This window comes from Zingiber officinale, chromosome 4A, assembly GCF_018446385.1.
Source record: "Zingiber officinale cultivar Zhangliang chromosome 4A, Zo_v1.1, whole genome shotgun sequence".
Taxonomy (NCBI): Eukaryota; Viridiplantae; Streptophyta; class Magnoliopsida; order Zingiberales; family Zingiberaceae; genus Zingiber; species Zingiber officinale.
The window spans coordinates 95,570,835-95,583,642 of record NC_055992.1 but is presented as its reverse complement, the minus strand read 5'-3'; the positions used below and the strand labels follow the sequence as shown (position 1 = coordinate 95,583,642).

The 12,808-nt window shown below is 50.6% G+C and overlaps 1 protein-coding gene across 1 annotated transcript; it reads right to left on the bottom strand.

Moving 5' to 3' along the window:
* Positions 1-11,681: 11,681 nt before the first annotated feature.
* Positions 11,682-12,272, bottom strand: LOC121972516 (pentatricopeptide repeat-containing protein At3g22670, mitochondrial-like). The gene has a single exon (XM_042524176.1). The coding sequence runs from the start codon at positions 12,270-12,272 to the stop codon at positions 11,682-11,684; it is 591 nt and encodes a 196-aa protein (XP_042380110.1).
* Positions 12,273-12,808: the final 536 nt, after the last annotated feature.

Here is a 12,808-nt window from a genome sequence, read left to right as displayed (position 1 = left end):
TCTTCACCCTCTAGCTTGGCTTGTTTTGTTTGCCCCTTCCGGCAATGATTCCGGTGAAGAGCGACCTTGCTCTGATACCACTTGTTGGGACTGAAAAGTAGCTAGAGGGGGGGTGAATAGCTCGTCGCGTGCTTCGTGGTTGACGTTGCTTGTTTCTTCGAAGATGTGCAGCGGAAATACAAGAAACAAAAACATACAACGCTAACACTTGGGATTTTACTTGGTATCCACCTCACAAGAGCTGACTAGTCAAAGGATCCACGCACGCACACACACCTCCACTATGAAACACTCCTTTTCGGAAACTACCGAAGGCGGAGAAGCCCTACAAGACTCTCAATACAAGAAGAAAGGAAAGGGAAACAAAATACAAGCGCAAAGCTTACAATGAGTACAGAAAACCCTAACCCTAGCTTCTCTTCTTGACTTTGATCCGCCTCTTGACTTGGAAAACCTCCAAGATCCTTCAAGAACTGGCGATCTGAGCTTTGAGAGCGTTGTGGAGGAGCTGGCGAGAGATCTGAGATGAAACAGTGGAGTGCTTCCGAAGGAGATGCCCGCCTGCAGCTCAAATACGACGCAACGGTCGGATCCCAATCGATTCGAAAACTCCCAATCGATCGGGGAGGCTTTGGATCGATCCACGGATCGATCCAGAGCGCCTCTGTGCTCTGGAAACACGCCTGGATCGATCCACGCATCGATCCAGCGCTTATCGCGTGAAGCAGCAGCGTCCCAATCGATCCACTAATCGATTGGGACCTTTGGATCGATCCACTGATCGATCCAGAGGCTTTATGTGCGCTGGGAAAAGCCTGGATCAATCCACTGATCGATCCAGCTCTTGGTTTTTGCCCAAAACCAAGCCCCAAGCCTCTCAAACCAACATCCGGTCAACCTTGACCTGTTGGTACATCCTGCCTAGCATCTGGTCACTCCTTTGACCTGCCAGGACTCCCCACCAAGTGTCCGGTCAATCCCTTTGACCTACTTGGACTTTTCTCCTCTTGCCAAGTATCCGGTCAATTCCTTTGACCTACTTGGACTTTCTTCCTCTTGCCAAGTATCCGGTCAATTCCTTTGACCTACTTGGACTTTCACCTGATGTCTGGTCAACCTTGACCCATCTGGATTTTTCCTCGTGCCTGACTTCACTCACCAGGACTTCCAATCTACCTTGCTTCACTCACTCGGACTTCTCTTCTGCCTAGCTTCACTCACTAGGACTTCCAATATGCCTAGCTTCACTCACTAGGACTTCTCTTCTGCCTGGCTTCACTCACCAGGACTTTCCTTCTGCCTGGCTTCACTCACCGGGACTTTCCTTCTGCCTGGCTTCACTCACCAAGACTTTCCTTCTGCCTGGCTTCACTCACCAGGACTTTGATGGATCGAAAGCGCTAGAGGGGGGGTGAATAGCGCTCGTGGCTATTTTAACATTTTTCGGAAATCGTAAAAGAGTTACGTAGCGGAAAGTAAAAGCAAACACAACAGACGCTGATGTTTTACTTCGTTCGGAGCCTATGGCGACTCCTACTCGAAGGCCCGCGGTCCTTGACCGCTTTCGATGGGCAACAACTATAATATCGGAAAGATTACAATTTGAATTACAATTAATGCAATAAGAAAACTAATACCGACAACAAAAGATCGAAGAGTCTGAGCTTCGGGTTGTCGACGTCGAGTAGTAGCACTTCAAGGTCGTCTCGTTGGCAGCACTTCACAGAAGAAAGCTTAGAATGTGTTGTTGTTCTTAGCTGCTCCCTCGACCCTCTTTTTATATGACATCCCGGGCGCCTGGATCCCTTCCGGGCGCCTGGAGTGTGACGTGGCCAACCAACCAGGATGCTCCACGTGGTGAAGTCGCGGCAGGGATAAAACTTGGTCCCGGGCACCTGGACCTGTTCCGGGCGCTTGGACCTCCGGGCGCCCAAATACATCCCGGGCGCCCGGACCACCTTTTTCCAGCAGGTTCCTCACCTGCAAACAAAGGTTAGTCCGAGCAAAATACCCTGCAAGACAGTGTTAGAATCTGATAAAACACAGTTAGGAATAACTGACAGTCTTCGGACTGTCCGAGTCTGACTTTGGATTCCCAACCGGAAACCCTAGGTCGACCCGACGCCTACTGTTCCCTCTACGGGGAACGCGTCCTCACCTACTCCCCTCAGGAGAGATTACCTGATGCTAGTCCGGTCCTCCAGACCGACTGGACTTCCCGCCTAGGGTTACCACCCCCTAGGACTTAAGGTTACCGCCCCTTAAGTTTTTTCTCCACCTAGGGTTACCGCCCCCTAGGACCTAAGGTTTCCGCCCCTTAGGGTTTTTCTCCACCTAGGGTTACCGCCCCCTAGGACCTAAGGTTACCACCCCTTAGGGTTTTTCACCTGCCTAACCGCAGCTAGGACTTTCCTGAGACACTCATTCAAACATGTTAGATCACACACTAACTTAACTTTGAATCCTTTGCCATTATCAAAACAAAGGTTTGATCGTCGGATGCTTCCCGCACCAACAGACTTTCCTTCTGCCTAGATTCACTCACTAGGACTTTCCTTATGCCTGGCTTCACTCACCAGGACTTCCCAGTCAGGTATCCGGTTACCCTTGACCTACTTGACTCTTCTTCATCCACACTGATCAGTCCCTGATCAGAATCTCCCCACATGAACAACTGCACCTGCATTGTCCATGTGTCTACATGTATTGTCAAACATCGAAACTATGACCAAGACTCAAGCTTGGTCAACTCAGTCAACCTTGACCTAAGGGATATTGCACCAACAGGTCTTTTATCACAAAAGCAGAAAATCTATAAGAGGAATGAGGGTGTGTTGCACCTGAGTAATTTATTATCATGTGTCAATTAAAGGAGTAGCAACCATTAGTAGATTGTATGAAGGTGATATCAAATTTGTTAGAGAATAATTACAAAGTGACATGAAACAGAAAATGTCAATACAATTCAATAGCTATAGTGCCTATAATCCTTTTATGACATGTAAAATGCTAGTAAGAAAAGCTTTTGGTGGATTCCTTGGTGTTTAAGTGTTTTGATGGTTCATCTATTTTATTTTATGCTTAAGCTAAGTTAGAGTACCAAGGACTGACCCCCAGGGCGTAGCACAGACGATGGACGCATGACAACTCTGGCGTAATGGCCAGGAGTCGATCCCCCGGGGTGATGGCCAACATGGTCGATCCCACCATGCGTTCAACGGTTGTATACCTGCATGAACCTCCCTCCATATCCGTGGGCCGGTTCTAGGGGGGTCATTAAGGTAACAGATCTACCTTTTTTAGAATACCAAGGACTGAATGCACCAGTTTTTGGTGGATTCTTTGGTGTAAAAGTGTTTTGATGGTTCCTCTATATTCATTCATGTTTAAGCTAAGTCAGAACTAATACATTCACTGCACCTATGTAGGCCTAAGAAAGATTTGAACATCATCAACTTAACTATGTTTAATTTGAAAGACATGGATGTTAAGAAAGCAGATAGTATTGTGAAGTACATTTGTTCTGGATGGTTCTTGTTTCAATCACTCAAGACTCTTTATTCGCAATTGATTTCTTTGTCTACCACCGATATTCTCAATCTGAATCTAACCTATCAGATGTGTACTCGACACTATTTATGCAAGTAACATTGAGGCGGAAAGAGATGGCTCATGGGCTTAATTGAAAATCCAGTGACTTGAAAGTTCAGCTGGTGTACTTTTAAAACAAGCTCAATTCTTGTTTCTGAATTATTAGTTGATGAATTACGTTATCTAACTTAAAACGGAATGGTGTATTTTACATATGGTGGAATTTTCAATGAAAGTGGTCGACAACATGCTGATGTGATTTTTATTTTGTATGTTTTTATTTTAGTTTGAATTCAATTTCATTTGACATGCATATGCAGGATTTATATGCCACTGGCTATGTTAATATGTTATGCCGATCTGGTGAAAGCATGGTAGTGGAGAACTCAAATTGATCAACAGTGTGAAGCAAGTCCTTTCAAGTTTAAGCTAACAAATATAGTAACATATAACAGAAGATAACGATAAACATCACGGTAAAAAAGCAAATCATTTGCCAAATTCTTCCTAAATGGAACCTTTTATGACATTTTTTCATAATATATATACATAAAACCGTTTTAAAATATATTTCCACATCTTAAATACCAAACTCTTCACTCATGACTTAAGTGGCTTAACATAGGACCACTCATCAAAAATAAAATTAGAATGTGATCTAACAAGACCAATCCATGCAAAATGAAAATTCAAATACAATAACTTAAAAGAAAAAAAAACAAAGTAAAACAGATCAACATACCCTAGAGTGGTTTTGTCCTTTGATCTTAATGATTATCCAAACAGAAACAAATTAGATATTGCAGACTGTCAGAACATCAACAAGGACAAGGATTGGTGATCCAGTTCCAACAAATAGAACTTTCACAATGAAACCTCCAACAAAAATAAGTAACTTCAACAACCAAAAATGGAAATATGCAGAGCATAAAAGGAAAAAAAAACAATCATAAAAATACATGAGTTGACACATCACGTATCCAATATAAAAGCAAGGTTAGATCAGGTGTTCAACAGGACAAGCAAGCCACTAAAACCAAGATCAAAAGCCAAACCATAAGAGATTTGCAAAGAAAAAGAAGAAAAACCCATGATCCAAATGCAGAACAGAAATGCCGACGAGGCGCAGCTGAGCCGGTAACAATATGGCAGATTTGCAATATGGAGCAAGGGTCGAATCCCGGCAAAGCCGGTGAAAAATGTCCTCCCACATGGGGTCTGCTCAATACCTGATTTACTCCCTCCCAATGCATGGATAGCAGATGGGGACTAACACAAATCAATAAAATACCCTGAAGAAAGCAATAAATCCAGACTGGAAAAAAAAACAAGCTTAAATCACAACAATTACCTCGTAACCCACAAATAAGATTACTCAAAGTTGACTTCCATCAGCAACCACTTGGCCTTCATTCATTATGATGCGTATACGTCCCCTCGGATGGGTCTAGTGGCTAGCGCATGAGGTGTAGCCACAATGAGGTCTGGGGTTCGAATCTCGGGAAAGTCGAGTTAAATACCTCCCTTATGTGCTAGTCACTATTCCAAAGGCTAGTAGCCGCTCGTGATTTACCTCCTCCGTGTTGGCGTTGGGACGGGTTGGCGGGGGCACTGTAGGTGAACATATTCGTCTTTTTGCCACAATTATGATGCGTATACAATTATCGAAAATCACCTTGTTTCATTGTCCTAGCCTGCAACATGCATTGTTGTATCTTTAACTTTACTCTATCCATATTCTTTCTTTCCAGTTCCTTGATTAGAATACAGTTTGTGTTTTGTTTAGATGTGAACCTTGTCATGACCATTTTCTCAAAAAATAAACAAGATTGTTCTATTTTGCCATTTTGGCAAAGTCCAAGCATGCCAACAGATTATATGTACTAGAGTCAAGGCTAATATCTTTCTTAAACATGTGCCCAAGTAAATACTGATCCTGTCCGAACCAGGACTCAACGGATGCTGGGGATGTGGTGCTCCCTGCTGGATCCTCGAGTGCTCCGGCGAACCTGCAACAAAACCGAGCCGGGAGGGGTGTCCCGGCGACGGCCCTCCGATGCTCAAGTCAGGCGAGGAATAACAAAGAGGTGGCTCCCGAGATTCAGACTTGTGTACCTCCGGTTGAAGAAGTGGAGGCCTTATATAGACCTCTCGAAGGAGCCTGGGCACACCAATCGAAGCAATCACATGCTTTCGACCATGCCTAGGTGTGGGCCTGTCAGATGGGCATCCATAAGACCATACTGCTACTGTATCAACCTCTCCGTGACGTGATGGTGGGGCCTTTAATTGTGCCATCTTGCGTACAGTCTAATCATCATGCCTTTGCTGACATACCATATCCCGAGCCGAGCGAATAGGCCGCTAGGCTAACCACTGTTCCCTCGCCACGATTACGGCCGAGCGGACATCTCCGCTCGGCCACTCTGTCCTCGGCCGAGCGGACACCTCCGCTCGGCCACTCGGCTCCGGTTCTCCTGCTTTGGCGTCGGAAACCCAAACCTTTGGCTGGGTAATCTCTGGTTCTGCTCAGACGGGACCCCATGGACCCCATCTGTGGGTCCCCCATTCTTACCGTCGGATCACTTGCCTCCCCTTCAAGTCTAGTCGAAGGAGGCAGTGAGTCCGACTGACTGGACTGTGTGTCCGAGCGGGCGGTCGTCGCCTTATCGCTGCTGCTGATATCCCTTGAGCCGCTCGGCTCTTCGCTTTGTATGTCTTGGCGCTCAGCGTGGATGTTGGCTCGTCCCCCGGTTTCCCGGCCGGAGGGTTTATAGACGCCGGACCATCTCTCAATTTTTAACGACGGAGCTCGTCGGTCTTCTGCTCGGGGATTTATAGACGCCGGCTTGTCTCCCGGTTTCCCGGCCGGAGGGTTTATAGACGCCGGACCGTCTCTCGATTTTTAACGACGGAGCTCGTCGGTCTTCTGCTCGGGGATTTATAGACGCCGGCTCGTCACCCGGTTTCCCGGCCGGAGGGTTTATAGACGCCGGACCGTCTCTCGATTTTTAACGACGGAGCTCGTCGGCGCGGATATTTATAGCCGGTCGGCGCGGCTCTCGATCTTTAACGACGGAGCTCGTCGGCGCGGATATTTATAGCCGGTCGGCGCGACTCTCGATCTTTAACGACGGAGCTCGTCGGCGCGGATATTTATAGCCGGTCGGCGCGGCTCTCGATCTTTAACGACGGAGCTCGTCGGCGCGGATATTTATAGCCGGTCGGCGCGGCTCTCGATCTTTAACGACGGAGCTCGTCGGCCTTTCAAGGCTAACTCCTTACCAGGCCGAGCAGCCTGGGTCTTCGTATCATATCCCGCGCTCGAACAATATTTATGCCCGGCCGAACAGCACGGGTCATTCGCTTACGAGTCTAAATATATACACCTCCCGGCCGATCGGCTGGGGGCCTTCGCTTTTTTGTGCCGATGAAGGATATCGCACGCCCTGCCGAACGGCTCGGGCCTTCGTCCTTGAGCATTTTGCACGAATAATTTACCTCCGGCCGAACGACTCGGGGCCTTCGCTTTCGAGCGCTTGGCTTGGATAATTTACCTCCGGCCGAACGGTCCGGGGCCTTCGATGTCGAGCGCTTGGCTCGGATAATTTACCTCCGTCCGAATGGTACGAGGCCTTCGGATACTATACCTCCGGCTGAGCAGCTCGGGGCCTTCGTCGTCGAGCGCTTGGCTCGGATAATTTACCTCCGTCCGAATGGTACGAGGCCTTCGGATACTATACCTCCGGCTGAGCAGCTCGGGGCCTTCGTCGTCGAGCGCTTGGCTCGGATAATTTACCTCCGAATGGTACGAGGCCTTCGGATACTATACCTCCGGCTGAGCAGCTCGGGGCCTTCGTTGTCGAGCGCTTGGCTCGGATAATTTACCTCCGTCCGAATGGTACGAGGCCTTCGATTTCTCGAGCGTGCAGCTCGTTCAATATACCTCCGGCCGAACGGCTCGGGGCCTTCGTCGTCGAGCGCTTGGCTCGGATAATTTACCTCCGTCCGAATGGTATGGGGCCTTCGGATACTATACCTCCGGCTGAGCAGCTCGGGGCCTTCGTCCTTGAGCATTTTGCACAAATAATTTACCTCCGGCCGAACGGCTCGGGGCCTTCGCTTTCGAGCGCTTGGCTCGGATAATTTACCTCCGGCCGAACGGTCCGGGGCCTTCGATTTCTCGAGCGTGTAGCTCGTTCAATATACCTCCGGCCGAATGGCTCGGGGCCTTCGTCGTCGAGCGCTTGGCTCGGATAATTTACCTCCGTCCGAATGGTATGGGGCCTTCGGATACTATACCTCCGGCTGAGCAGCTCGGGGCCTTCGTCGTCGAGCGCTTGGCTCGGATAATTTACCTCCGAATGGTACGAGGCCTTCGGATACTATACCTCCGGCTGAGCAGCTCGGGGCCTTCCCATCGAGCCTCTTGCTCGGTTGCTATAGTACCGGCCGAGCGGCACGGGGTCTTCCCATCGAGCCTCTGGCTCGGTTGCTATACTCCCGGCCGAGCGGCACGGGGTCTTCCCATCGAGCCTTTGGCTCGGTTACTATACTCCCGGCCGAGCGGCACGGGGTCTTCTCATCGAGCCTCTGGCTCGGTTATTATCCTCCTGGCCGAGCGACACGGGAGTTTCCCATCGAGCGCGTGGCTCGGTTATTATCCTCCCGGCCGAGCGACACGGGGGTTTCCCATCGAGCTTGGGCTCGGTTTTTATCCTCCCGGCCGAGCGGCACGGGGATTTCCCATCGAGCTTGGGCTCGGTTATTATCCTCCCGGCCGAGCGGCACGGGAGTTTCCCATCGAGCTTGGGCTCGGTTATTATCCTCCCGGCCGAGCGGCACGGGGGTTTCCCATCGAGCTTGGGCTCGGTTATTATCCTCCCGGTCGAGCGGCACTGGAGTTTCCCATCGAGCGTGTGGCTCGGTTATTATCCTCCCGGCCGAGCGGCACGGGGGTTTCCCATCGAGCTTGGGCTCGGTTATTATCCTCCCGGCCGAGCGGCACGGGAGTTTCCCATCGAGCTTGGGCTCGGTTATTATCCTCCCGGCCGAGCGGCACGGGGGTTTCCCATCGAGCTTGGGCTCGGTTATTATCCTCCCGGCCGAGCGGCACGGGGGTTTCCCATCGAGCTTGGGCTCGGTTATTATCCTCCCGGCCGAGCGGCACGGGAGTTTCCCATCGAGCTTGGGCTCGGTTATTATCCTCCCGGCCGAGCGGCACGGGGGTTTCCCATCGAGCTTGGGCTCGGTTATTATCCTCCCGGCCGAGCGGCACGGGGGTTTCCCATCGAGCTTGGGCTCGGTTATTATCCTCCCGGCCGAGCGGCACGGGGGTTTCCCATCGAGCTTGGGCTCGGTTATTATCCTCCCGGCCGAGCGGCACGGGAGTTTCCCATCGAGCTTGGGCTCGGTTATTATCCTCCCGGCCGAGCGGCACGGGGGTTTCCCATCGAGCTTGGGCTCGGTTATTATCCTCCCGGCCGAGCGGCACGGGGGTTTCCCATCGAGCTTGGGCTCGGTTTTTATCCTCCCGGCCGAGCGGCACGGGGGTTTCCCATCGAGCTTGGGCTCGGTTATTATCCTCCCGGCCGAGCGGCACGGGAGTTTCCCATCGAGCTTGGGCTCGGTTATTATCCTTCCGGCCGAGCGGCACGGGGGTTTCCATCGAGCTTGGGCTCGGTTATTATTCTCCCGGCCGAGCGGCACGGGGGTTTCCCATCGAGCTTGGGCTCGGTTATTATCCTCCCGGCCGAGCGGCACGGGGGTTTCCCATCGAGCTTGGGCTCGGTTATTATCCTCCCGGCCGAGCGGCACGGGAGTTTCCCATCGAGCTTGGGCTCGGTTTTATCCTCCCGGCCGAGAGGCACGGGGGTTTCCCATCGAGCTTGGGCTCGATTATTATCCTCCTGGCCGAGCGGCACGGGAGTTTCCCATCGAGCGCGTGGCTCGGTTATTATCCTCCCGGCCGAGCGGCACGGGGGTTTCCCATCGAGCTTGGGCTCGGTTTTTATCCTCCCGGCCGAGCGGCACGGGGGTTTCCCATCGAGCTTGGGCTCGGTTATTATCCTCCCGGCCGAGCGGCACGGGGGTTTCCCATCGAGCTTGGGCTCGGTTATTATCCTCCCGGCCGAGCGGCACGGGGGTTTCCCATCGAGCGCGTGGCTCGGTTATTATCCTCCCGGCCGAGTCCCATCGAGCGTGTGGCTCGGTTATTATCCTCCCGGCCGAGCGGCACGGGGGTTTCCCATCGAGCTTGGGCTCGGTTATTATCCTCCCGGCCGAGCGGCACGGGAGTTTCCCATCGAGCTTGGGCTCGGTTATTATCCTCCCGGCCGAGCGGCACGGGGGTTTCCCATCGAGCTTGGGCTCGGTTATTATCCTCCCGGCCGAGCGGCACGGGGGTTTCCCATCGAGCTTGGGCTCGGTTATTATCCTCCCGGCCGGGAGTTTCCCAGCTTGGGCGTTGTTATCCTCTCCCCGCCGGGGTTTCCCATCGAGCTTGGGCTCGGTTATTATTCTCCCGGCCGAGCGACACGGGGGTTTCCCATCGAGCTTGGGCTCGGTTATTATCCTCCCGGCCGAGCGGCACGGGAGTTTCCCATCGAGATTGGGCTCGGTTATTATCCTCCCGGCCGAGCGGCACGGGAGTTTCCCATCGAGCTTGGGCTCGGTTATTATCCTCCCGGCCGAGCGGCACGGGAGTTTCCCATCGAGCGTGTGGCTCGGTTATTATCCTCCCGGCCGAGCGGCACGCTCGGTTATTATCCTCCCGGCCGAGCGACACGGGAGTTCTTACTTAAACTATCAATCTATGAGCAACAGATAATTGAAAGAACTGACCTATCGATCGGCACGACTATGACCCAATTTCTCAACTCCCGAATACCCGTGGAGTGAGGAGCATACGTTATACTTGTCGAAACTTATTGGCCAGTTGCCTTGTCTGATGAAGACCCCTTTGTCGGACCGATATCGGGGCAGGAGTTGCTCCCACCCGAGGCCCGATCGGACCCTTATTTTGCTCCCATTTCTAATGTTTCTCCGGTCGGTCCTCCTGTGTCGCTCGGGTATCCGCTCAGCTTGAGCCTTCTGTCTGTTGCTCCACGAGCTTAGCTGCTCTTGCCTTTATTAGAGCGTCAAGTTTTTCTTGTGAGAGTGCCACGGTATGTAGTCTTCCAGCCTCGTCCATTGCCTCTGCTCGGATGCAGGTGCGTTCCCACAGACGGCGCCAAATTGATCCTGTCCGAACCAGGAGTCAACGGACGCTGGGGATGTGGGGCTCCCTGCTGGATCCTCGAGTGCTCCGGCGAACCTGCAACAAAACCGAGCCGGGAGGGGTGTCCCGGCGACGGCCCTCCGACGCTCAAGTCAGGCGAGGAATAACAAAGAGGTGGCTCCCGAGATTCAGACTTGTGTACCTCCGGTTGAAGAAGTGGAGACCTTATATAGACCTCTCGAAGGAGCCTGGGCACACCAATCGAAGCAATCACATGCTTTCGACCATGCCTAGGTGTGGGCCTGTCAGACGGGCATCCATAAGACCATACTGCTACTGTATCAACCTCTCCGTGACGTGATGTTGGGGCCTTTAATTGTGCTATCTTGCGTACAGTCTAATCATCATGCCTTTGCTGACATACCATATCCCGAGCCGAGCGAATAGGCCGCTAGGCTAACCACTGTTCCCTCGCCACGATTACGGCCGAGCGGACATCTCCGCTCGGCCACTCTGTCCTCGGCCGAGCGGACACCTCCGCTCGGCCACTCGGCTCCGGTTCTCCTGCTTTGGCGTCGGAAACCCAAACCTTTGACTGGGTAATCTCTGGTTCCGCTCAGACGGGACCCCATGGACCCCATCTGTAAGTCCCCCATTCTTACCGTCGGATCAAATACAAAAGGACTCTCACCCATTTCCATTTACAACAAAGTTTCAATAAGGATGTGTAAGTTTTGATGTCAGGCTTGCAATCAAATTCTTGCATTGAGAAGACTAGCTTTAGAGCATTCTCTGCCTCAAAGTAATCACAAAAAGCTGAAATTAAGGTATTGAATGTGGTCACATCTGGTAAGATGTCGTTTTTGCTCATTTACTCAAATATGTGATGCGCATCTCGCAATTTTCCTGACTTCCCCATTAAAAAAATCAAAGAATTATAGAATGAGGTATCTGGAGCACAACCAGCATCCTTCATCATCTCAAATACCAACAAGGCTTCTTGAATTTCTTTGGCCTTAGCCAAAGAATGCATTATTATAGTATATGTGACAACATTGGGTTGACACCCATGCCCACGCATCTCATTAAGAATTGCACTGGCCATTCTAAAGTTCTTTTCCAAGCAATAGCCTTCAACCAGAGAAGTGAATGTAATCACACAAGGGGTATAACCAAATTCTCTCATTTCCTCAATTATTCTTATATCCTCTTCTATTTTTCGTGCTTTACTCCATCCATGAATCAAAATATTAAAACTACTAGCATTAGGTTGTACTTCATCCCTCAATTCCAAAAATGCATCTCTTGCATGCTTAACACTCTTCTCCTTACACAAGGTATCTAATAGTGCATTAATTGAAATGGTATCTTTCCTAACACCAAAGCTCTCAATGCTTTTGAAAGTCTTTATGGCATCACCGCACCTATCGGCTCCAGCAAGCCTTCTCATCAACTTGGTCATGGTAGTTAGTGGCACTAAGCCTCCAAGACAAACCATCTCATTGACCAAACTCCACATCACATCAAATTGTTTCGATTTCCCTAAAATGTCAACCATCATATCATAAGAAATAGAAGAGTGTTTGAAAGTTGCTCGAGCACCAGCCCACCAAAAGAAGCCAAAGGCTGGAAACCAGTCATTGCTAAATCTCTTCAATATCGTATTGATCAAAGCCTCAGAAATTTCTACATTGCAACCAACAAAAGCTTGGAAGAGATCTTCAAAGACGTGATGTTCACCTTAAAACTTTACATATCTTATCAACATCATTGTCGTCTATATTGCAAGGCTCCTTTCCATAATCTAACCTAGAGTCCGTGATTTTCCTTTTGGAATCACTAGCTTCCAAAAATTCCAATTTAGTCTGGAGCACAAAATCATCGGCGTCCACATAATTATGCTAGTCATGTGGATGCCTAAACCAATTAGGGAGCTCTGGTGAATCAGTTAAGTTCCGATAAAGATTGCAAGGCAATGAAATTCGTTGTCACACAGCA